The 27,502-nt window shown below is 45.7% G+C and overlaps 1 protein-coding gene across 4 annotated transcripts in view; it reads left to right on the top strand.

The window, feature by feature from the left end:
* The window catches only part of PARG (poly(ADP-ribose) glycohydrolase), a 164,055-nt gene that overhangs the window by 104,449 nt on the left and 32,104 nt on the right, over nt 1–27,502 (top strand). For all 4 annotated transcript variants that reach the window (XM_078771997.1, XM_078772000.1, XM_078771998.1 and 1 more), the window contains 2 exons: nt 9,712–9,787; nt 10,442–10,589. In XM_078771997.1, coding sequence (XP_078628123.1) covers nt 9,712–9,787; nt 10,442–10,589 — 224 coding nt within the window. The remainder of the gene's footprint in view (nt 1–9,711; nt 9,788–10,441; nt 10,590–27,502) is intronic.

Genomic DNA, 27,502 nt, shown 5'->3' on the forward strand with positions numbered 1-27,502 from the left:
AAATGTTGGACAGAAAGACAAATTGCACAGTGAGTTATGGATGAGACTGGAGAGGGAATGGTATGAAATCCTGTGAGATCTGTTAGCATGACTGAAGATAGAATTGTCGGTTTAACGATTCCCTCTGAATGGAATAACTGGTTGTCTGTGCAGCCCTTGGAAGACAGATGTTAGTCAGATCCCTTTGCTAATTTCAGATCCAAACCCTTGATCCTATGAAAATGCAGGGTTTTGGTAATCTGCTAATCACTACTTAATACTGCCTCTGACGAATATATGCAATAATACTGAGCGCCATTGAATATATCATTAAAAACTCGGCCTGGTTAAATAATGCCACGAGCAGTCATGTGAATCGTTCATGAATATTACTTCTGTCGCCTGGAGGACTAAGTGGGCTCAGGGAGCGGTGAGAGGAGTTTAAAACTACCGTCAACCTGTTGACAATAGTACTTAGAACCAAAAGTTCATTGGAATTATGTTGAAATTATTCTAGATTTTGTTAATGTCACCTTTAAAATAAACAAAAACCACATTTGACTTTTTTTTTCTTTTTTCTTTTTGTATACAGAGTCGAGGCTCGTGAAAGAGCTAACGTTTATCAAACAAACAAATCAAACAAACAAGCAAACAAAGTATATAAAAAGGGGAGTGGTCGACAAGATGGGGAGAGAAGGGGAGGAAGCACGCAAACAACATTTGAGAGCAGGGACATCGGGAGATGTGTGGGAGGGAGAGGGCCTGGGGGGAGGCAGGATAGGTATAAAACGCAAGGACACCAAGGACTTCCAGGAAAGAAGACAAAAGTCACCTCAAAAAAGTGGATTTGGGGTGAAATTAGCGGGGGTAGAAAAGATCAAGGTTTTGGATTGGGGAAGATAAGAGATGGTGGTGAACAGCCGTTTTAAAGACCTGGAGGGAGGAGTGGGATTGAAGAGAGTGAGGGAGTTTGTTCCAGAGGTGGGAGAAAAGAGGAGTGAAGGTGAGCAGAGAGTCTTGATTTTGGCAGTTTAACCATAAGAGGGTTGCAGGCAGATCTTGTGTGACCTGCAGGAATATTTGGGGGACAGAGCCCAGAGAGAGCTGGGGGAGCAAGGCCGGAGAGGAGTCGGTAGAAGACAGAAAGACCACCAACCTGCCTGCGGCGAGTAAGTGAAAGGCCCTCGGAGATAGCGTCATCGCGGGAGATTCCAATGATTCTGAACGCTTTGGTTTCAACATCGTGAAGATGAGCTAGGTGTGAGGCAGGAGCACCAGCCCGGAGGGGAGAGCAGTATTCCATTGAGCTGCGGATGAAAGCCTTGTATGTGGTGAGGAGCTCAGGTGTGCCAAGGAAGGACTTCGCACGACGGAGGATGACCAGTCTGTGACTGGCTTTCGAGGCCAGCTTGGAAATGTGGTTTTCCCAGGAAAGATCATGGCAGATAGTGAGACCCAAAAGCTTGAGTGACAGAACTTCTTGGAGAGGATTATTCAGAAAGTAGATGGGAGGGTTGTCCAGTCGGTCTTTTCGGAGAGACATCGTAAGAGTGTGAGATTTGTCCGGATTGAAAGACATGTTTCACTTGTTTGCCCAGTCTGTGATTTTGTCCAGGTCTGCAGAGAGTGAGGAGGCTGCAGACTGCCGATCTGAGGGATGAGGAATGGAGTGGCAGAGAGTGGAGTCATCAGCAAAGAGATAGAGAGGATTTTCAAGAGAGTCAGAGAGATCATTGATGAAGACCAGAAAAAGCACAGGACCCAGAACACTGCCTTGGGGAACTCCAGCCTGAACAGGAAGAGGAGATGAGAGAAACCCATTCAGGGCCACACGTTGACTTCAGGGCCACACGCAGCCATGCGTGGAGATTTCCATGGATACCAAAGGAGGAGAGTTTGGTGAGCATAGCGGGGTGCCAGACCGTTCGAAGCAAATAAATTGATCCTTGAAAGTGATGTTAACTGATATCGAACTCAATTCACGGACAGTACTGTGTTAAACTTCTGTACGTTTTCCAGAAGTATCTCTTTATTTTGCACATTAGCCAAAAAAAAATTCAACAAAAACAAAAGCTAAATTATGACTGGGATTACGGACAGTAAAATTACAGTTCAGTACTTCGTGTAACCCCCACGAGCATTCAGGAGAGCACGTACACCTTGAGGCATGCTGTTCACGAGATTTGCCAAGGTTTGGACAGGAATCACTTGCCAGGCAGTGACAATAGTCTGCTGCAATTCACGCACAGAGGTCGGCTGCTGGTCCAAGTTGTCGATTTGATGCGTTAATTCTGCCCACAAGTTCTCTATCGGATTTATATCCGGGGACATGGCAGGCCACTCCATATGCTCTACAGCACGTTCAGCAAGAAAGTGTTGGATCATGCGAGCACGATGAGGCCGTGCATTGTCATCTTGGAAGACAAGGTTTCCTCGAAAGGCTGCACGAGCAAATGGAAGCAATGTTTCTTCCAGAATGACCCTGTACTTGAACTGGTTCAGGTTTCCATTCAGAACAACCAGGTCAGTTTTGCCCCCTGCATGAAAAGCAGCCCAAACGGTCACCCCACCACCTCCAGCTTGGACTCTTGGCACTATACAATCTTCGTTGTGGGCTTCATGCACTTGTCTGCGCACTCGGACGCGGCCATCTTGACGATAGACCAGAAATCTAGACTCGTCACTGAAGGTCACGTGATTCCAGTGTCCTGGCTGCCATTGCCTGTGCTCTCTGGCCCACTGCAATCGGCGCTGGCTGTGTTGTCTGGTCAGGCGTGGCTTTCTCAGGGGACCCCTGGCACGATAGCCTGCTTGAACCAGTCGTTGGTTGACTAGCCTTCTGGATACAGGCACATTTGTCAGTTGATGCCACTCAGCCCTACGGCAATTAGCTGACTTGGTACGGCCATTGCAGACTAACCGGTGCAGCTGGCGATCATCTCTCCTTGTGGTTCTACGTGGATGTCCTGGCCTCGGTATTGGAGTAGGGACACCCCTCTGAGCATTTCGTTTCAGGATCTTTGACACTTGACCTTGAGTGATGCCATACTGCCGAGCAATAGCATGCTGTTTCATGCCAGAATTTCGGAAAGCCACCACTCCATGACAAACAGCATTGTCAAGTTGACGGACCATCTCCAGAGGAAGCGGCAATAACTTTTGTAGACGTGCAGCAGTTGTTTTCCACTAATACAGAACGCAACAACCCTTGTATACCCGATTGTGAAGCCAATCGTCAAATGTACCTGTCCTTACATTTTGTCACGCCACCTGTGATATAATCCTGTTATTGACTTCTTGCTGCGAAAGACATTCAGTGACATGGTTCTTTCAACAGACATCACCGAAGGGTAAAGAAAACTCATCAGATTGATATCTGAGATTCAAAGTACATACAGTAGGTTCCATTGGGGAATTTCATTGGGGAAAATTCCATTTTTTTATTTCCTTTTTTTTTTTCTTTTTTTTATTATACAGTAGGTTCCATTCTCCTACAACATCAATGTGTCCCAAAAAAGTGTGCTGTTGTTGGAAACTAAGTCAAAATGTTTTTTCCATTGAAAACCCTTTCAATTAGTTTTTAAAAGTGCATCTTTGTACATTTATATTCAACTAGCTGAAGTACCCAGCGTTGGGGGGGGGGGGAGGGGGGAGAGGAAGGGAGTGGGGAGAATGGATGGGGGAGGGTGGGGGGAGAGAGAGGGGAAAGATATACTCCATGTACGTTTTGGGGGGTTGGTGGGGGAGGGAGGAAGGAAAAATTTACCCGTGGGAAGAGTGCTTCAACCTCAGTATTGTCCAGGTAAAAAAGGAAATTGTAATACCCTTTGCCACCAACATCAGGTGGTGCTACACGGTACACATTTACATAGAGAATGTACGCCCCTCCCCCAGTCCCCCACACCCCTGCTTGAAGCCATGGCCACATAGCCTATGTTACCCCCCCCCCCCCCCCCCCCCACACACACACACACACACACACACACACACACAAAGTTGTATTTGTATTCGTACCCTGAGTAAATTGTATACGTAAGTGTTTATAGCTGGAGTACCTGGCGTTGCTCAGGCGAAAAAGAAACATTAACATATTTGATATGAGGGCAAATATAATGGCAAAGCAATTACATCCATATCAGAATCCATCACAAATGTCAAATCGTCATTTTACCTTTTCGTTGAATAAATATATGCTGCTGAATGTGCCGTTGATCACGTTTCTGAGTTAAGTTTGATGACGTTCAGGAAGAAGAAGACTTACCACCAACTTCGACCACTTCCGGAATTGTTTGATTCAATCTGATGATATCAATTGTCCCCATGCCAGTTGGCTGGGTGTGGGTACCTCTCTCATCAGCCATGGCTCTTCAGCAAGGACTTCTGTGACTCACTGGGACTGACACAATCTGTCAATTTCCCGACCCGGATCTCAGTCAACGGAGCATCTTCTCTTCTGGACTTGGTTATGACTAACTTCCCTGAAAATGTCTGCTGCTCTTCTTCTGCTCCAATCGGCTCATCTGATCATGTGCTTGTTAAAGTGGACATCTCTCTGACCATTCTCAGAGAGCCTCCTCAGCGTCGACGAGTCTGGCATTTCACTCAGGCCAACTGGCATGGTCTTCAAGCAGCCATCAATCATCTGGACTGGTCTCCCATCTCTACCGCCTCTGACATCAACTCATCCTGGGAATTCTTCCAAAGCAAATTGCTCTCTCTCATGCACAGATTTATCCCATCTCGTCTTCAGTTGTCATACCCTTCCTCCCGTCCATGGTACACGGAATCTTGTGGTGAGGCTATTGCCCAGAAACAACTTGCTTTCGTCTCCTGGAAAGCAAATACAACGGAAGGAAATCTCATTTCCTTTCACAAAGCCCGAAACAAGTGTGTGTCCACCCTCAGGAGAGCCAGGAAACAATATCTCTCCGTTCTCAGGACAGAACTCTCTTATCTGTCACCCTCTTCCAAATCCTGGTGGCGTCTGGTCAAATCTGTTTCTGGTGTTTGTTCCCCCTCCATCCCCTCCCTCACCTCAAACGGCCACACGGCTGACTCCGCACGTGAAAAAGCTGAATGCCTCAACTCTGTGTTTGCCTCTAAATGTGTCCCAAACCCATCCCTCTCTGTACCCACCGTACCCAGTCGTACCGAGCTGCTCCTGGACTCTGTGTCCTTTCCTCCTGACAAGGTGGAAAAGTTTCTGTCAACCCTCGACTGATTCTGCAACTGGACCTGACGGCATCAGCCCACGGATCCTAAAATCCTGTTCTTCCGCTCTTTCACTACCTCTCTCTGTTCTCTTCACCCTCTCTTTTGCTCAAGGTCATCTGCCATCTGCTTGGAAATCTGCCGACATCACCGCTTTGCACAAAAAAGGTGCAAAAACAGATCCCAGCAACTACAGACCAATCAGCCTTCTCCCAATTATCAGCAAAGTCATGGAATCCATCATTGCTTCAGATATGAAATCTTTCCTCTTCTCCAATGGCTTGATCTCTGATCATCAATTTGGTTTCAGACCTGGTCACTCTACTCTGGACATGCTGCTTCTGCTTTCTCAACAATGGATGGAGGTCCTCATTGCCAAACAGGAAATTAGAGCTGTCTCCCTTGACATATCACGTGCCTTCGATACGGTCTGGCACCCCGCTCTGCTCACCAAACTCTCCTCTTTTGGTATCCATGGAAATCTCCATGCATGGCTGGAGGACTTCCTCTCTAGTCGCAGTCAACGTGTGGCCCTGAATGGGTTTCTCTCATCTCCTCTTCTTGTTCAGGCTGGAGTTCCCCAAGGCAGTGTTCTGGGCCCTGTGCTTTTTCTGGTCTTCATCAATGATCTCTCTGACTCTCTTGAAAATCCTCTCTATCTCTTTGCTGATGACTCTACTCTCTGTCGCTCCATTCTTCATCCCTCAGATCGGCAGTCTGCAGCCTCCTCACTCTCTGCAGACCTGCACAAAATCACAGACTGGGCAAACAAGTGGAACATGTCTTTCAATCCTGACAAATCTCACACTTACGATATCTCTCTGAAAAGACCGACTGGACAACCCTCCCATCCACTTTCTGAATAATCCTCTCCAAGAAGTTCTGTCACTCAAGCTTATGGGTCTCACTATCTGCCATGATCTTTCCTGGGAAATCCACATTTCAAATCTGGCCTCCAAAGCCAGTCGCCGACTGGGCATCCTCCGTCGTGCGAAGTCCTTCCTTGGCACACCTGAGCTCCTCACCACATACAAGGCTTTCATCCGCAGCTCAATGGAATCCTGCTCTCCCCTCTGGGCTGGTGCTCCTGCCTCACACCTAGCTCGTCTTCACGCTGTTGAAACCAAAGCATTCAGAATCATTGGAATCTCCCGTGATGAAGCTAACTCCAAGGGCCTCTCACTCACTCACCGCAGGCAGGTTGGTGGTCTTTCTGTCTTCTACCGACTCCTCTCTGGCCTTGCCCCCCCCCCCCCCCCACCCCCCAGCTCTCTCTGAGCTCTGTCCCACAAATATTCCTACAGGTCGCACAAGATCTGCCTGCAACCCTCTTATGGTTAAACTGCCAAAATCAAGACTCTCTGCTCACCTTCACTCCTTCATTCCTCTTTTCTCCCGCCTCTGGAACAAACTCCCTCACTCTCTTCAATCCCACTCCACCCTCCAGGTCTTTAAAACAGCTGTTCACCACCATCTCTTATCTTCCCCCATCCAAAACCTTGATCTTTTCTATCCCCGCTAATTTTACCCCAATTCCACTTTTCTGAAATACCAACTTCTGTCCTGGAAGTCCTTGGTGTCCTTGTGTTTTATACTTCTCCCTCCCCCCCCCCCCCCCCTTCCCACGCCTCCTCCCCCAAAGCCCTCTCCCTCCCACACATCTCCCTGCTCTTAAATGTTGTGTGCTCTCAAGTGTTTGTGTGCTTCCCCTTCTCTTGTCTTCCGCTCCCTCTTTTTATATATTTTGTTTGTCTGGTTGATTTGTTTGTGAAGTAAATGTCAGCTCTTTCACGAGCCTCGATTCAATATACAAAAAAAAAAAAAAAAAAGTCTGATTTGTTTGATGTCATCAATCAAAATGGCTTATGCACTACAGAGCGAAATTTTTTTCTAACCCCCCCCAAAAATCGACTATTTTCCATGTGGTAAAAACTACTGTAATAATAAATACTGCAAATAATAATAATAAATAACAAGTGAATCCTCTTGGATTGCGCTGAGGTTCGGGCATGGAATTTCGAGCCTCGATCATGGTTCGAGCCTCGATCTTGTATACAAAAATAATAATAATAATAATAATAAGAACCTTGGGCCGAATCTCGCGCTTCACCAGTGCGCGTGCGCAAATTTACGTCACGTCGGCAGCGAGAAGGGGTTCCCCAACACTAACCAATCAGGAACTGCCACGTCACACTTATATGATCTCAGAATTCCTGTGACAGGAATTCGCGTTACACTGGCTGGAAGTCATTCGCTAGAGGCGCTTCCTCAGCGCTAATAAACAAGTACAGAACATTCAAAGTACACCGCCCGCATGCCAAATAAATAAATATCCTCCGGCGCGGCATTGCCGGGGTGCCTTAGGCGCCTGGCGATACCGCCGTGCAGCTTGTGGAGACTGTATTGGGAAGGAGAGGTGTACAATAATTGATTGATTAATTGCATAATTAAAATCAATAAATAACGGTCATAAAATATTTTCTTAAGCAATTGGCTAATAACATACCTAAACCACCAGTGCTTCTTCTGAAGCTGTAACTTTTTGAAAATGAATGAAACAATTAATTTAGCAAAAATTTAATAATTAATCGCTTAATTGACTAATCAATAAAAGCCTGGTGTTGGCTTAATGGTTAGGGTGCTGGCTTGGGATCCTAGGATCCTGGGTTTGAATCCCAGTCGATCGCTGAATTAACGCCAGGGTGGTTGACTCAGCTTGTCATCCTTCTGAGGTCGGCAAATTGAGTACTATTTCACTGGTAATTCCCTGTGTGTCGCAAGAGGCGACTAACAGGGTTGGCGGCAGGAAGGGCATCCGGCCATAAAACATTGCTTCAAATGGGGGACCACGGTGCCCAAAAAAAAGGCCAACCCCTGCTCTGCAGGGAAAAATGGCCTCCAAAGGTGGTTTTTCTTTTCTTTCTGACTAATCAATAAATATTTAATTGATTAATCAATAAATCCAAAATATTATTTATAGCCACATCACTTGGTCGCTATCATGTCCAAATATTTGCTTTCTTGCACAAAAGGTACCTGAGATATTGGCCAGATTTGAAAGAAAATAAATGTCATTAATAGCAAAAATAAAGAAATGATAATTGTAAAATAATTAAATTATTTATCAATTGGCTAATATAATACCTAAACCACCACCGTTTAATCCAAATCTGTAACTTAAAAAAAATAATTAATGAGGTCATTAATCGAATAATTAATCGATTGATTGATTAATCGATAAATCAAAAATGCCCTTTACAGCCAAATCACTTCGTCATTGTCGTGTCCAAATATCAGCTTCCTAGCTCAAAAGGTGCCAGAGATAATGCCTATATGAGAAAGGAAATAAATAAGTACTTAATTAATTGATAGTAATCAAGTAATTAATCAATTAATTGATTCATCAAAAAACAAAAAATACCGTTTTTGCCAAAGCACTTGCTCACTATCGTGCCCAAATTTTACCAGGTAAGTGCCCTAGGTATTTGCCCTCTTATAATAAGGGTTTTTGTATCCTTAATAGTTAGTGGAAATCCCCTGAAAGTGCCTTTGGTTTAATATTAGAATTATTACCTCCGCCACTGGAGGTGGATGGAGGTTATGTTTTCACACCTGTCTGTTTGTCTGTCTGTGAACAAGATATCTCAAAAAGTTGTTGACGGAGTCGGACGAAATTTGGCAGAGAGGTAGCATATGTGACACGGACGAAATTATTCGATTTTGGTGAAGATCCGGATCCAGCTACTAGAATTTTTAAAGTGATTTTTCACCATTGGGAGATAGGGCCAAATACGGTATATAGTAGGATATCTCAAAAAGTTTTGGACTGATTTGGACGAAACTTGGTGAACAGATTGAGTGTGTGACGAGGACGAATCGATTCGATTCGATTTTGGTGAAGATCTGAATATGGATTCGGATCAGAGAATTATTTAATTTTTTCAGTGATTCTTCACTATTGAGAGATCGGGTGAAAAGCGATATATAACATGATATTTTAAAAAGTTGTGGACGAGTTATGACTAAACTTGGGGGATGAGTTGCTTAGGTGGCAAATAAAAGCCGATTAGATTTTGGTTCAGGTCCGAATCCAGATCCGGTCTATCAGTGGGACACAAAACATAGACTGTTCAGCCTGGCGGAGGTATGCGCTCTACCGAGTTCTAGTTCTTTCATGAGTGGATAGGCTAAACTACCTTATCCTAATGTAATTTGGATAAGGTGGTTTAGCTTTTCCACTAATTAATCCCTTTCCATTGTGAGTGAAGTGTACTTCTGTACTCTTTTAGGCTGTAATTGACCGAGTATTCTGTACAAGTCGTTACAGGTTTTACACATTGCTGCCAAGGCCAGCACAGATGTCCTCAACTGGTCTGTCATAAATATCATTGCCCATCACTGCTTTGAGTAGTTGTTTATTGCGGTCCTCTACAAATACATCTACTTTAGCGGCTTTGGCCCAGTAAGCTCATCTCTTTTACCGCCTGTGTGTGTGTGTGTGTGCCTGCCTGTCTTTCTCAGCCTTACTGATATCCTTCCTGACCTTTACATCTCCTGTCAAGGTCGCATTGAGGATGATGGACTTGGGTTACTGCAAGTACTGTTTCATTTCTCGTTATTACTCTTTTGCCTGATGCGTTTATGGCCAACCTCCTTTTTTAATTTTACAAACAATGAATGATACATGTAGTTCTTTGAGCTCGGTTGGATTGTTCGCATCGGAGGAAAATCGAAGGTCGGGTGATACTGTCACACGGTTTGCATTAAATATGGGAAAGAATATCTGAGTGAGCTAATAATAAGAGTTTAATGAAAGGTTAGAGAAAGTAAATGCCTTTGGGGTGTTATGATTTTTATTGCCTGTGTTTCGAATGGGAAATCATGAAATGGTGGAGTGCACAGAGTTTGATGAAACATTCACACATAATGCCTTGAATTTGCTTCCTTTGAGTATCATTGGTTCCTTTTTTCTTTTTTTTTCATTTAATGATTAATTTTGTAATTGTCATTACTTGAATGTTCAAACCCACCTATTTATATATTATTGCAATAAGCACATTACCTGCGCTGCACACACTACCCGTGCCATCAGTACGCTGCACCGCTCACACACCGATCCATTTCCGCACCACATTGATCTTTCTTGAAACTACATTTCCTTTAAAACTTTAGAGACTGCTTGAGTCTTAACTCAGGTGCATTGACCTTTAAAAGGCCGGTTAGTATCTTCCTTTGACGCCTTTCTCTACAGGTGGACTTTGCAAACCGCCATGTTGGTGGTGGAGTACTAGGAGGGGGGCTGCTGCAAGAAGAAATTCGATTCACTGTTTGTCCTGAGTTACTTATCGCCAGATTAGTTACTCCGAGTCTTCGGCCTCACGAAACATTACTAGTGACAGGTGAGACATTTTCCGAATGTACAATCACTGTTTAAAATAAATAAATAAATTTGCAAACAAAGAAACCGAAGAAGGCGATGAGGTGAGAGCTGTTCTAGAAGCTGGATGTTGACCATCAGGCTGTTGCATGGTGTCAAGGAGAGATGCGCACACATGACAATGACCGGATGTCACAGGAATTTCAGGAAAGCCTTGTTCCTTAAAGCCAGCAGGTGGAGCTGTGGAGAAAGCTGCCTTTGATGGATCTGAGTTTCAGAAAGGTGGAAAGAAACTTTGCCAGGTGGAGAATAACACAATGTGACCTGTGCTAACGACCACCTGCACAGAGCAACCATCTACTCATAACGACCGCTTTTGGTTATTGCCTTCTATTTTATTTGTGCATCGACCCTTTAGTCAACGACCACCTGTGTAATGCATCCACCATTAATATCCGCAGCCGATGGTGATTAAACAATCGGTATTCTATCATAACAGCGATTGTCTTTGGTTGTTCACAGGTTTGTACAAAACTCAGGTGCTCTCAGGTGCAAGTTTATTACAGGTTAATATAACAGCTTGCAAAAACAACTGGCCGAGTCTTTTCAATGTTAAATAATACTTGCTGACCTCTCCTAATTGCTTAATGAACTGATGGTAACAGCTGGGCTCTTGATAACACTGGAGGGCTATGGTCACCATTGGGCTATGGTCACTTTAAAAGCAATGAGGTCAGCAAGTTTATCTTATCCAGGAAAATTAATTACATGTAATGCCATTTTTATCCCCTCATAACCATTAAAACAATTACATGTTATATAACACTTCATTTTACTTAGATGTTTTCTCTATGTTGGTAAATTAGAAGACATACGCGCAATATTGTTCTGTTCCTGGATGACGATCCATAACATGCACAGCTGCAACTGAAGAACATGTGTTCGGCCTCATTGTAATGGGGCATTGTTTCAATGTAAAAAGGGGGATAGGTTCTGGGAATTTCAAATCATCTGAACCGTGACTTTCTGCTCTTCCCGCAAAAGTTTTTGATCTGACGAAGGTCTTCCAATTGAAATTTTAACAGCATATTGTTTATCATACATATTGTTAAATGTTATCAATTTTCAGTCGTTAAAACCCATTGTCCTTTCCATGGCATCCTGATATAGACGAGACATTTGTCAGGACCGATCTTGTGATCCTTTGTTGTGTTGAGAAACTTTGGCACATATCTCTTAATTATATACTCCGGGTAACCATTGTCACCGAGTATATTCATGATTTTGTCCATTTCAGCAGGAAGATTACCAGGTGAGCAAATCCTCCGAGCTCTATTTACAAGGATATTGTTCAAGGCAATTCTGTGTCTCGTGGAGCTGTAGGAATCCCAACGAATGTACTGCCCAGTGACGGTAGGCTTCCGGTAGATGGATGTAGTGAAACCACATCGTACGGATCTTTCGACCAACACGTCCAAAAATGGTAGTGTTTGAACATTCCAGATCTCTGGTAAACTTCAGCGCTGGATGCAGAGTCTTGAGCTTTGTTAATAAGTTATCACATGCCATCTGAGATTCAAACAAATCAACATACCGATAGTAAAGGATGGGAGAATCCACACTTTACTGACCAGCCGACCTTATTGGATTGTAATGGGGCGTTTTTTCAATGTAAAAAGGGGGGAAAGGTTCTGGGCATTTAAAAATCTGTGAACGTCGAGGGAAAATCCACAAATGTTGGGACATTATTTCAGTGGGGAAAAGGAAGACAGCTAATTGCACTAATAGATGTGGTGGAGTGTTTTCATTCTGTCCAGTAACTCATGAGGGATGATGTGTTATGCAGCTGGTGGAATATCCCGCGAAGCAATGTTAATAATATGATTGGTGGGATCTACATGAAGCATTGTTTACCGTGTGAATGGTGGGATATCCCACAAAGCTGTTCACGGTGTGAATGGCATGGTGGGATATCCCACAAAGCTGTTCACAGTGTGAATGGCAGGATATTCCATGAAGCAATGTTTACCGTGTGAATGGCGGGATATCCCACAAAGCTATGTTTACCGTATGAATTGCAGCTCTCTGTCCCGCGAAGCTCGCTTATAGCGCAGCTAAAATATTTTTAAGTGGCTGCTAAAAGCCGTGAAAATGCGAAGCGTAGGGCCGGGAATGTTGAAGCCGGTAATGCTTGCAGCTCGTGGAATTTTTTGGGGGGGGGGGGGGCGCAAAAAAACACGAATTCGTAGGACACAGGACCACGGATGTAGAAGCAGGTCCATTAATGTTGGAACCACGAATGTTGGTATCCGAGTTTATATAACAATAGCAATTGAATATTTGACTCGCCTGTCTGTCTTTCCCAGCTTACTTGAACCTGTACTGAAAAATCAAATTTGTGTATAAATATTCGTTTTTGCTGGTCTTTCACGACACATAATACTATATATAACTAGCGGAGCCTACGGAGCCTTCTCGTCGCTTTGCTGATGGACCAATTAGTCGTTCTGTTTGCCAAAATTAATTTCCCATGTGAAGAGTGCTTTATCCTCAGCGTTGTCCAGGTAAAAAAGGGAATTGTAATAACCTCTGCCACCACCACTAGGTGGCGATACACGGTACACTTTTACATAAAGAATTTATGCCCTCTCCCCACATAGCTGAGTTTGTACTCCGAGTTTGGAGTTTGTAACTTAAAATATGTGGCCGTGTCGCCAGGTATATATTATGTAATTTGTTATGTTATGTTGTGTTGTGTTTTGACCTGTATGCACTCCTAATCTGCTGGACAGAATGAGATGAGACTTGGTGTTTGCCCAGGTAGGTTTTGGGCATTAAATCAAATTGGTCTTCATGGGGTTCTGGGGGAGGGGTAAGGGGAGATGCAAATTCTCTATGTAAATGTGTAGCATATAGTGCTACCCGGTAGTGGTGTGAGTGTGTTACAAGTCAGCTGTGGAATTGACTGGCAATTTTCACTGTACACGTGGCATAGTGCAAATTGCTTTACTGGTACTTACCCTGGTTAGAGCTAAGGGGTGTTACGCTCCCTTAGGAAGCGGGTGTTTCTCGTGGTTATATATCATGAACGAGTTAAAATGTGCAAACAAATCGGATTCAAATCGCCAAGTATTCTCTGACAAGTGTATGTATACCTCATACACTCCATTACTTGTCAGCAAAAGTTTTTGATCTGACGAAGGTCTTGCATTTTAAATTTTAACAGCATATTGTTTATCATACATATTGTGAAATGTTATCAATTTTCAGTAGTTAAAACCCGTTGTCTATCTAGTCTACCTAAGCAGACATGCGGGACCCTCACAGAGACGTCATCAGTTTTAACTGTGATACGCTTTCACCATCTGGATTGAAGTGATTGAAGAAGCACATGACGTTGTTGGTCGCATAGTGTGCGAGTCTTCTCGATACGAAATGAGTCTTTGTCTTACAAATGACTTTGAAATGAGTGTACACATGCTTATCATCTCTTCGGTACATCTGTTCAAATGGGTGAAACAATAGTGTGATGTGATAAATATCAAGTCTATTTCTCATTCTCTCCTTTCCTTTTCATGAAGGGACTGTATAATGGCTGCTTTTCTCACCCATTGGCAGCTCCTGACTTCATCTGACAAAAACCAGAAGCTCAGGCTCACTCCTGCCATCTCGTCTGTTTATTTCTTTTTCTGCTCTTCCCGCATATTTCTGAACCATGACTTTGCCCGCCCAACCACCCGCTCCGCAGCTATTCCATATTTAAAAGGCATTTGGTTTGTGTCAACTTGCTGTCCCTCTTCCTTTCACTCTTCTCCTCTCAGCGTCACCTTATTTATTCTTTTCCGAACCCGTTATTCATTATGTTGCTGTCTCCATCAGTCTGGGCCACAAGTCTGCATTTCAAGTGGATTTTAGCCTCTTGGCAAAGTCTTAAGGCTGAAACACTTGTCTAAAACTGATGTTTAAAATGCAGCCTTGAACATATTCCCTTAAGGCATGGTTCTTGTTATTTAAGATTTTAAAAAAGATATTCCTACGGATTTGGCCTAGGTGGTAATGGTAAAACCGGAGTAGATTAGAATCGTTCCTTCATTATGTGTGTCAGCAGACTTCATAATGTGTGCCACTCAGCATATGCATAGTGGCGCAGCGTAATGACATCACGGATGGATGATGCAACCTACCATGCAACACCATTGTGATGATGATGCCACCGTGTTACAACAGGTTGCTGTTGCTACAGACAATTGGTGGGAGGGAAAATGTGTACAGCAGTGGAGGAACCCAGGTAGGGTTTGAAACGGCAAGAGCCTTACCTTCAGCTTATTTTGGTTGCTTTTTGCAGCTTTCATTGGCTACAAAAGAGAAGAGTGGTTCATTAAAAGACCAAGGCGTAGCTGGAGATAATTGGTGAGGTGAGAGTTGATTGGTTGTTTCCTCCAAATACGGTGAGAGTCGTGATTGTGCCTTTTCTTTATTTCCATATACATATATATGTGTTGGTGTGTATATATATGTGTGTGTATATATGTGTGTGTATTTACGTGTGTGTGTGTATGTATATATATATATATATATATATATATATATATATATATATATATATAATCGGGAGATTAAATCAGACGCGGGCGTAGCTTCAGGACTTCGATCTTTAATTCGATAAGCTTTCGACCAACAAAGGTCTTCTTCTGAGTCGGCACCAAGTTCAACGGAAGGGGCCGACTCAGAAGAAGACCTTTGTTGGTCGAAAGCTTGTCGAATTAAAGATCGAAGTCCTGAAACTACGTCGGCGTCTGATTTAATCTCCCGATTATTTATTCAATGCAAATGAAACGCCCTGCTCGTACTGTGGAGTTTCTACTATTTCTCACAGTTGTGTGTGTATATATATATATATATATATATATATATATATATATATATATATATATATATATATATATATATATATATATATATATATATTTATACAGACTTGGCATTTAATATGGAATTTTTTTTTTTTTCTTGACTTGGGTTTACTTTCTGAACTCAGTATATCAATCTGGTGAGTTTCTTTTACCCTTCCGTGATGTCTTTGTTGAAAGAACCATGTCACTGATTGTCTTTCGCAGCAAGAAGTCAATAACAGGATTATATCACAGGTGGCGTGACAAAATGTAAGGACAGGTACATTTGACGATTGGCTTCACATTCGGGTATATAAGGGTTGTTGCGTTCTGTATTAGTGGAAAACAACTGCTGCACGTCTACAAAAGTTATTGCCGCTTCCTCTGGAGATGGTCCGTCAACTTGACAATGCTGTTTGTCATGGAGTGGTGGCTTTACGAAATTCTGGCATGAAACAGCGTGCTATTGCTCGGCAGTGTGGCATCACTCATGGTCAGGTGTCAAAGATCCTGAAACGAAATGCTCAGAGGGGTGTCCCTACTCCAATACCGAGGCCAGGACGTCCACGCAGAACCACAAGGAGAGATGATCGCCAGCTGCACCGGTTAGTCTGCAATGGCCGTACCAAGTCAGCTAATAGGCTTAGGGCTGAATGGCAGCAACTGACAAATGTGCCTGTATCCAGAAGGCTATTCAACCAACGACTGGTTCAAGCAGGCTATCGTGCCAGGCGTTCCCTGAGAGAGTCACGCCTGACCAGACAACACAGCCAGCGCCGATTGCAGTGGGCCAGAGAGCACCGTCAATGGCAGCCAGGACACTGGAATCACGTGACCTTCAGTGACGAGTCTAGATTTCTGGTCTATCGTCAAGATGGCCACGTCCGAGTGCGCAGACAAGTGCATGAAGCCCACAACGAAGATTTTATAGTGCCAAGAGTCCAAGCTGGAGATGGTGGGGTGACCGTTTGAGCTGCTTTTCATGCAGGGGGCAAAACTGACCTGGTTGTTCTGAATGGAAACCTGAACCAGTTCAAGTACAGGGCCATTCTGGAAGAAACATTGCTTCCATTTGCTCATGCAGCCTTTCGAGGAAACTTTGTCTTCCAAGATGACAATGCACGGCCTCATCGTGCTCGCATGATCCAACACTTTCTTGCTGACCGTGGTGTAGAGCATATGGAGTGGCCTGCCATGTCCCCGGATATGAAGCCGATAGAGAACTTGTGGGCAGAATTAACGCGTCAAATCGACAACTTGGACCCGCAGCCGACCTCTGTGCGTGAATTGCAGCAGGCTATTGTCACTGCATGGCAAGCGATTCCTGTCCAAACCTTGGCTAATCTCGTGAACACCATGCCTCGACGTGTACGAGCTCTCCTGAATGCTCGTGGGGGTTACATGAAGTACTGAACTGTAATTTTACTGTCCGTAATCCCAGTCATGATTTAACTTTTGTTTTTGTTGAAAAAAAATTTGGCTAATGTGCAAAATAAAGAGATACTTCTGGAAAACGTACAGAAGTTTAACAAAGTACTGTCCGTGAATTGAGTTCGATATCAGTTTACATCACTTTCAAGGATCAATTTATTTTCTTCGAAATGTCAAATGTGGTTTTTGTTTCTTTTAAAGAACATATTAACAAAATCTAGAATAATTTCAACATAATTCCAATGAACTTTTGGTTCTAAGTCATCTTGAAAAGTAAGTTCACCCCCACAAAAAAAATATTCCATATTAAATGCCAAGTCTGTATATATATATATATATATATATATATATATATATATATATATATATATATATAATATATATATATATATATATATATATATATATAGTTATATACACATATATAATTATATATATTTATATATATTTATATATATCTATATATATATATACAGTATATATATATATATATATATATATATATATATATATATATATATATATATATATATATATATATATATATATATATTGTTACAGACGCGGCTTTTAGATGTTATATTGACCGAGCGGTGGTGTATTTAACCGCGTCCGAACAGTTACTCCCCGATTAAAACCCGATTTCACCCGACGTTGACCAGATCGCCCCACGGATATTCAATCGGGAAATCTCTAAAGCGATCGCAAGAGAATGAAAAAGAAGAAGAAGAATACGGAGGAAGAACAGATTTATTATACACACACAAGCAAAGGATGGAAGAAACAGTGACACAGCGAATCCTTAACTTACACTATTCGTTTTTACTTAGCCCCAAGACAAACGAGCAGGACAGGATGTTCACACTTACTCAGGGGATAATGCAGGCAGGTAAGGACTAAGGCTTGAGATGGAGGCAAGGTCGGGAGGCCGCCGGTCGCAATTCCTCGCGGTTTTGGCGGGAAACCCTCCGTCGCGTATCCACTGCGGGAGACGCCACGCGCTGGTTCGGCACACCTGCTCCTCTTCTTGGGGCGGGGCCGTCTCCCTCCTTTCAGCGCGTCTCTCCAAAGCCGGTCTCCTTGCCGAGTACCTCTCCTCTTTGGCTTGGAGCGTTTCGCATCTCACCGCCTCTCTTTGGTGCAGCCTCGTTGCTCCTCTCCAGCTCATCTCTCATCTGGATCTCTCATCTCATCTTTCATCTGCTAAAGCAGTCCCTTGCAGTCGCTTTTATCACCTCCAGCGAAATCAAGCCGCCGACTCCGAGGGCACGCCTACCGGGTCACTCACCGCGGTGTTGATTGGCTGTTAGGGCTGGTTCACTCCTTCCCTCTTACGACGAGGTGGAGACACGCCTTTCTTCCCCAGCCTTACCTCGTGGCCAATGGTGGTTTGAAGAAAACCAGCCAAAATGCGGAAGACAATTGGAAGGGAGGCTTTGGGGAAATTGGAAGGGCCTACGCTTATTTTGTTTGATACAATGCAAAGTCAATCTAGTGGGAAAACACATACTTAGCCTACATGGAAATAAGGAAATACACTATTTAAAAGATATATCGTGACCTGCGTGTATATTTCATGCAATTAACTAGGACGCTGATTGCGACCATTATTTACATTACAGGGTGGTACCGTACGTTTGTAACGTTCACATTGTAACGTTTCCATTGTAACGTTTTCACATTCATTACACTTCTCCAAAATTGTTACACTTCTCAAAACCCGTTACACTTCTCAAAATCGTTACACTGCACCCCCCTTTCTTCAGGTCCGTCCTCGGACCTACTAGACTTTAACTTAGTGTGGCACGTAGGTGTAATTCCCTCTACAATTAACCTGACCCTGAGTGTGACAATTTTAAAACACAAATAAGTATGTCCCCCTATTGCATTGCATCCTGTCTAACAGACTCAAGCCCACAGCTAACCGAATTACGGGATTATTCTCAAACTATACATTTACGGTGGGGAGCATTATTTACAATGACGTGATTTCTTATTTACAACGCAACCCAGGACCTGTGTTTTTTTTTTTTTTTGTTTTTTTTTTAGGGAACAAGAGAAAGAAATTCCTGTTGGGAGGGAGGAGACAGCACGCATTGCATCGATGCACCAGTACCAATACCACCAAAGCACCCAAAAGCACCCAAACACCACAAAGCACCCAAAAGCACCATCCGGTGCGGTCACCATGGTTCATAATAAACACAACAAAACAACTGGTGGTGGTCTTCTCTTTCTCTGCTGGGCCGATGTTCTTCCCGACGTCTTCTGGCTTCATGCGGCCTATTTGGACATAATAAAAAGCACAACTTGTGTCCATTTTTATTTAGGGCCTCAGGGGCCAACTAAGGGTGGTCCACCTGTTTGGCATAGGTGCCACCTTACCGAGGTCCGCAAGCAAGATTCCCTGGCCACTATGGCCGGTTTCCAACAGAGGTGCCCTGCCCCAGAACCTGGGGTCCATCAAGTGGTACATGGCCGCAGAACAGCGGTCCATACAGTGGTACATCAACGCAATGCATGCTGGTTCTTGGAATCTCGGGCGCACAATGGCCACCTCACGCACGCTCCCATCGGCACCCAATGGCGCACAGGTCATGTGGGAGACAAAAGAAAGACAATTGAGCGAGGGGTAAGGTCACAAGGGTACACGTCAATAAGGCAATGCAAGGTGAAATGCGTACGGAGGCCGAAGTGAGAAAGCTCGTCCCTACCGTACGTCACCCCCCTGTCACCTACCCTACCCTTGTTCTCACCCCATATGTACAAAAATCTACACATTTACAAATTCGTCACTACGGTCACGTCTTCCCCATATTTCCCCTATACCAAATTCGTCTCCACAATCCCTTTACTTCAAAATTTGCCATCACCAATTCATCATCAATCCTCATAAGGAGGGAGAGATGGAATTACGCACAATGTCACACCCACGTCATGATGCGTCTCACAATCCAAACATTTGCATCATAAAAAAATAATCAAAACATGGCATGGTGTGGAGTACCTGTCACCTCAGGTGAGTGGATGCAGATGGTGCGAGGAGATCCTTCATCCTAACTATCCTCTAAATGACTTTAACACACTTTACACTACCCGGGGTCTTTCCCTGCCAATCCATTGGCCAACTTACACTATGGGTTCTAAAAACCAACTTCCCATTGACCAAACTGTGGTGCTTCTCAATTTGGGGTCTCACTCCCCCGATTCATCTCCCGGTGCTCTAGCACAATTTCTGGGCTGCGACGTGTACCTCTCCCAACAGGTCTACCCACCTGCACACCTCCACCACTGTAGTTGCCACCCGAGCTTACCTAGCTCCTCACCCTAACCTAACTAACTGGGGACAGCCCCTCTCCTGGCTCTGTCACCCCTTGGTGCCCTCTGGCACTGGGCTACCCGGGTCCGTCCTCCGGATCCTCGGGCCCCATCCACACAACTACTACCGGCTCCCAGAGCCCACCTGCGGCCTCACCTGGCCGACATCCTTACAGTGGTGGAGTGCCCAAACCAACTACACACACTAACAGGCTACACGCCCAGCCATTTCCACAACACCAACGCACCCATCCACATACCATTCTGTCACCCGCACCACAGATGCCAATATCCAACCACAATTTACCTGTACCCTCTACCTAACACTTACACTACCCGCCCCGGGTATCCGTGATGGGGGTCCACTCTTCCCCCATTCACACCTTCGCACCATCCACTCCACTCCACAATTTCCACCATACCCACTCCACGACCATCCATTGGCCAATACTCCATACCATTTATTCCATACACCTGTCCTCCATTCACCTGTCGTTGCACACCTGTGCAATCTCACCTGGTGCCACCTGCACCCTCCTCCTCTTTCTGGACCAGTTGGTCAACGCAACACACATCACCATCACTCACTCATACACTGCTCCACACACCTGTTCAGTTGCAAACCTGTGCAATCACACCTGTTCCATTCTCACCTGTTCAATCCTCACACACACGGCATCATCTCAGCTAACTTCTCCCCTCTGAAACTTGCGCTTCCCAGTCGTCCCTTTAAACTATTGCGCTCCCACGTCATTATAATCCACACTAATCTACCTGCGTCCCCACTACAGGTATCAGTCACTAACTAAACTTAACGTTACCTAATGTCAATCTCTTCTAGATCCCTATCATTATCCAAGCCCTCCCTGGCTCGGTTGTCATAGCCACCCCATAAACTATTGCGCATTTGCCCCCACTCTGTGAGGGATGGTGGATTTGCCATCCCACCACATCGGGGGTCTCTCACTATCAATTTTGTTCGTCCAGATTCCACAAGTCAAAAATTTTCTATTTACTGCCAATTCTATTCACTTTTCTAAATTTTGTATCAAATCACTACTATCACTATCACCATCACCCGTCTACTTATTAGGTCCTCTCGGTGCGCCAATTCACATCTACAGCCCGGCTTCGTACAGCCGAGCAATGAACGCGGGTTCTTTTGTGCCAGCGGCTGGATACGTCCCGCATTCGGGGCAGGGACGGAGGCTTACCCGGGCCGAGATCCCACGCATCACCTCGGCGTGGGGCCATCCAATGTCCCGATCTCGACCTGCCGGCACGTCTCAACAAAACGTGGTCGCCATAACGACCCTTCCTATCCAGCTGCCCGCTCCGCCTAGTGGAGCCCGGCCGCGGCCGTTCCAAGCGAGGCATAGCGTGGATCGCGTACGGCGGTTCTTTCGAAACCGCCGTGGTTCGGATCCCCGCTGATCCTCGCGGCACGCGAAGCTGCCCGACGCGCACCGAGGGCCTGATTCGGCTATAAGTCGTTCTAAACTCTACCCCGTCTAACGTCGATGCTTCACCTGGACGCTTACACCCCGCAGCCCGTTCCTTGCTCACACATCCAGCTGTGCCCATGCTCCTCGTACCTTTCCTTACACACCCAGGTACACCCATTCCACTCACAGCCTTGGTCACACACCTGACCACCGAACACTTTGGCACACATTCGTTGCTCGCACACCTCACCAATACACCGCTTCGCGCCCCCTCCTCGGTCACCTCCTCTGTGACAATCACAGGTGTGCTCTCATTCGCACACCCAACCACGTGCCTCACTACCAACTCAAATGTGCCTTCCCACACACGCTCTACCATTCCAGGTGTGCATCCTTCCATCCCAGGTGTACATCCTCGCTCACCTGTCACAACCAACTCACTCTCCTTGTCACTCTCAATACTCTCACCTCCATTCTTGACAGCGCACTCACCCTTACTTTCGACGGCACACTCTTTCCTCATGCACCCGTCCGTTACACACCTTTCTCGCGCACACCCTCCCGTTACATCCTCTGTAACACTCACCACAGGCGTACACTTCCTCGTTACATCCTCTGTAACACTCACCACAGGTGTACACTCTCTCATTACTTCCTCCGTAACACTCACTACAGGTGTACACTCTCTTGTTACTTCCTCCGTAACACTCACCACAGGTGTACACTCTCTCGTTACTTCCTCCGTAACACTCACCACAGACGTACACTTTCTCGTTACATCCTCTGTAACACTCACCACAGGTGTACACTCTCTCGTTACTTCCTCCGTAACACTCACCACACCGCGCTTCCATGTACCCCCTCGCACACGCGCTCCGACCGGCTCACTCCTGACGGCACACTCACTCCTCGGCGTGCACTTTTTCCTCACACACCCCATGGTCAGACATTCTCGCACACCTCTTTTTTCGCACACCTGACCTGTCACACGTTTCACCAACGGCCTTTCACGAACACCCGGATCCAAACCAATCCCCAAGCCGACTGAAGCTTTCCTCACATCATATACATTGCCACTCACCTCCGTACTTCGTCTCCGCACCTCCTTTGCCACCTGCAAACTCTTTATTTGGTTAGTGAGCATCACATCATGATTTGAACACAGACCTTGTACATATTCCATTACCTCTTCCTTTATCTCCCGCTTAGTTTCCCTCCGTCTCTTCTTAATTTCACTCACCTCTTCTCCCACTTCCTCTAATTTTTGTTTAACCTCTTTTATTTCTCGGTGCGTCCCCTCAAGTTCGTCCTCTAAGGCTACCGTGACCGTCTCTATGTGCATCCTCACCTGCCGGTCCTTTGTCTCCATTATCTCTGTCACCTCCTCCACCCTCATTGTCAGTTCCTCCCGTACCATCTGACATTGCCTCTGCGTCGCTATTAATTCGTTTTTAATTTCTTTTTGTGTCGCCTTTAACCCTCCTAGTACCGCAGTGTTCTTTTGAACCTGCTCCACTAACTTAGTTTGTCCCTCTGTCAGCTGCTCCACCTCCTCCGTCAGATCTTCTATTCCCCCTTGTAACTTAGCCGTATTATTTCTCACCTCTTTCTCTATACGCTTTTCGCCTCGCTTTACCTCCTCGCGTAGCCCCGAGACCTCCTCACTCACCCCTCGTCGTATTTCCTCCATCTGGTTCCCCATCTGTTCGATTTCCCGGGCGGATTGTTCCCCTATTTCCCGCAATTTGTCCTCCATCCTATTTTCTAACCCCATTAATCCATTTTTTACCCCCTCTAACTGATTCTCCTGGGCAGCCATTCTGTTTTCCACCCCCGTTAACCCATTCTTTACCTCTTTTATCCCGTTGTCTAACCCCTCAAAATTATTGTCTAACTTCCCAAATTTCTTGTCTAACTCCTCAAAATTATTGTCTAACTTCTCACCGGTACCCCTCGCTTCGTCCCTCATTACCCCCATTTGCCCCATAATTCTGCTTTCCATTTTTTCACTATCAGCCCTCCTTTGCTCACTCTGCAGGTTGAGGGACGCCTGCATTTGTACTATACTGTCGTTTTCTTTCTGCATTTCCACCATGAATTGGGTCATGAAGGCTTGCATTTGGGCCGCGCTCATTGGTTCCGCGACCGTGGCCCCCTCAACCACATTGCTATTTTTCTCCTCCTCCCTATCCTCCATATACATTTCCCCGAGGTCCTGGGTCGATTCCACCCTGTCTATTTCTCCCACCGACATCCGATCGCCTTGATTGTCCATGGCGCGATCTCAAAATTCGGGTTTTGCTTTATAAAACAAAATAAATTTCGGCAGCTCGTAATTTTGACCAAAAAATTTTTTTCTAGATGTTTTAAAAATTTGGTTCGGGACCCGAATTCCACTCCCAGACACCAATTGTTACTCTAATAGTACAATTGGTGTTCCAAAATTTGGGCCTAACAAATTTAGTCCCAGGTCCGAATCCAACTCCTCGACACCAATTGTTACAGACGCGGCTTTTAGATGTTATATTGACCGAGCGGTGGTGTATTTAACCGCGTCCGAACAGTTACTCCCCGATTAAAACCCGATTTCACCCGACGTTGACCAGATCGCCCCACGGATATTCAATCGGGAAATCTCTAAAGCGATCGCAAGAGAATGAAAAAGAAGAAGAAGAATACGGAGGAAGAACAGATTTATTATACACACACAAGCAAAGGATGGAAGAAACAGTGACACAGCGAATCCTTAACTTACACTATTCGTTTTTACTTAGCCCCAAGACAAACGAGCAGGACAGGATGTTCACACTTACTCAGGGGATAATGCAGGCAGGTAAGGACTAAGGCTTGAGATGGAGGCAAGGTCGGGAGGCCGCCGGTCGCAATTCCTCGCGGTTTTGGCGGGAAACCCTCCGTCGCGTATCCACTGCGGGAGACGCCACGCGCTGGTTCGGCACACCTGCTCCTCTTCTTGGGGCGGGGCCGTCTCCCTCCTTTCAGCGCGTCTCTCCAAAGCCGGTCTCCTTGCCGAGTACCTCTCCTCTTTGGCTTGGAGCGTTTCGCATCTCACCGCCTCTCTTTGGTGCAGCCTCGTTGCTCCTCTCCAGCTCATCTCTCATCTGGATCTCTCATCTCATCTTTCATCTGCTAAAGCAGTCCCTTGCAGTCACTTTTATCACCTCCAGCGAAATCAAGCCGCCGACTCCGAGGGCACGCCTACCGGGTCACTCACCGCGGTGTTGATTGGCTGTTAGGGCTGGTTCACTCCTTCCCTCTTACGACGAGGTGGAGACACGCCTTTCTTCCCCAGCCTTACCTCGTGGCCAATGGTGGTTTGAAGAAAACCAGCCAAAATGCGGAAGACAATTGGAAGGGAGGCTTTGGGGAAATTGGAAGGGCCTACGCTTATTTTGTTTGATACAATGCAAAGTCAATCTAGTGGGAAAACACATACTTAGCCTACATGGAAATAAGGAAATACACTATTTAAAAGATATATCGTGACCTGCGTGTATATTTCATGCAATTAACTAGGACGCTGATTGCGACCATTATTTACATTACAGGGTGGTACCGTACGTTTGTAACGTTCACATTGTAACGTTTCCATTGTAACGTTTTCACATTCATTACACTTCTCCAAAATTGTTACACTTCTCAAAACCCGTTACACTTCTCAAAATCGTTACAATATATATATATATATATATATGTATATATATATATATTGTTGCGGACCGCGGATTAGATGTTATTTACCGAACGGTTGGTATTACCACGACCGAACAGTTCCCCCGATTCTTCCCCAACTCACCCGATTCACCCAGACGTTGGCCAAATCGCGCTATGCCAAATCGATGATAGAAAGGACACGACGACTGGGAAAGAGGAAACGACGCAAGGGGTACAGTTCTCAAGACCTCCGGAGGAGGGTATAATTACAGTGGTGGAGAAAAGGGGAAGATTACAAGGCAGTGAGGTAAAGACACAGAAGAGATGGGCACTTAATTACCGTCTTATCTTATCCCAGACAGACCACAGACAAACGGAACAAGGCAGACTTACACAGGGATTGATGGCAGGAAGGGACAGGTAGGTCGATAGCACAAGGTGCACCTTGGCTCGGGGACAGGATAAAGCACGGTCCAGAAGATGCGGGGAGGCCTCACCGCTCCGAGGGGACGTCTTTCTTTCTTCAAGCTCAGCGCGCATCTGACGTCACCTCCCCCTCACTGCGCATGCTCAGCCGGGAGTGACACGCCCTCGGCTGGTTGGTTCCGCCCCACTGGGGCCGGTCCGCCGCTTCCATTGGGTGCGGGGGTTACCGGGCTCCGCCCTTGACGAGGAGCTGACAGGGAGCCCTTATTTGGTAACCCCGTCGAGCACATGTTTGATGGCGGCTCGTTGGGAAGGCCTGGTGCCCTCCCAACACCCCCTACCAACCAAGCCGGAGTGAGGACGCGCACTTCCTGCGCTCGTTGTTGTTGTTGTTGTTGTTGTTGTTGTTGTTGTTGAACTGTGAGGAAGAGCTGCGGGGAGGTATTGGGAGGTCCTAAACTTCCTAACGGTGCCATACAATCACATTCTGGTGCAACGAAGGGTCAGAATTAATGGAAACGAGTCCTTAACTGACATAGACTAAGAATAACTAGCAAGATGTCCTATAGTTGTCTTACATGAGATGCGGTGAACCTGGGCACGACATTTAATGGGGGAAATAGGGGGAGGTCGGGTCTACAGAGTGTTGTTTACAGAAAATGGGACTGGGGGATTGGGGATAGTTGGGAAGTATTGAGGAAATAGGGGAATATTTACAAGCGGATATGGATGGATGCAAATCCCATATCCGCAACACTGCACCCTTCTCTACCTCGGGGCGGCCCGACCCGATAAATTTTTACCTACTTTAGTGTGGCACTCAGATGTAGTTCCCTCTACTATTAACTCAACCCTGAGTGCGACAGTTTTACAGATGTTCACAAATGAGTAAATATGTCCCCCTGCGACGTTGCACCCTTCTCCTAACAGAAACACACCCACAGGATAACCGAATCGCGGAAAGCATCCTCAAAATAAACATACAGCCGGTAGGGAGCATTATTTATACAACACTGATATTTACACTACGATCCAGGACCTGTTCTTTGAGGAACACATGCAGATGTTATGCATAGGGAGAGCACGCATGCCAGCATCGATACACCAACCCACGAGTGCCCTGTGGCCCTACAGCCTTTAATAATGTGCAGAGCACCCCGTCCAAGCACCAAAAGCACCACCCCATTACGCACAGTCAGCACCATCCGGTGCACCAATAAAGTGTTCATAAAAATGCACAATTAAGTGTCCATGGTCACCGGTGGTGTCGCAGCCGGCCGATGTTCTGCCGCTGGTCTTGCCTTCATGGAGTGCACTTGGCCTTCTGGCTTCTTTAGAAATAAAGAAAGGCGCCAACCGCGTCCATTTCTGAATTGTGGCCGTCAGGGGGGCCAACTAAAAGTGGTTCACCTGTATGGCATAGGTGCCACGTTGACCCAGAGGTCCATCCACGGGTGGTGCTTGACCGCAATAGAACTGCGGTCCATTGTGGGCGGCCACAAAAATTGCGGTCCATATGGTGTATCGATCCAGGCAGCAAGCAGCGGAAGTACAGGCCCACAACTGCGGAGCCAGCACCTCTCTCTCCTCTCTCTCTGCCCCAAAGCCAGATCCTCGGAGGTGGGAGACAAAAGAAGACAAGTGAGTAAGGTGGTAAGGGCTCAAAAGTGCACGCAATACAAGGTAATGCACACTGGGGGCACATGGGAACCAGGTGAGACAGGTACGTTCCTACCGTACGCCCCCCCCCC

The sequence above is a fragment of the Myxine glutinosa genome, chromosome 2, assembly GCF_964187855.1.
Source record: "Myxine glutinosa chromosome 2, kmMyxGlut1.1, whole genome shotgun sequence".
In the NCBI taxonomy this organism is placed as follows: Eukaryota; Metazoa; Chordata; class Myxini; order Myxiniformes; family Myxinidae; genus Myxine; species Myxine glutinosa.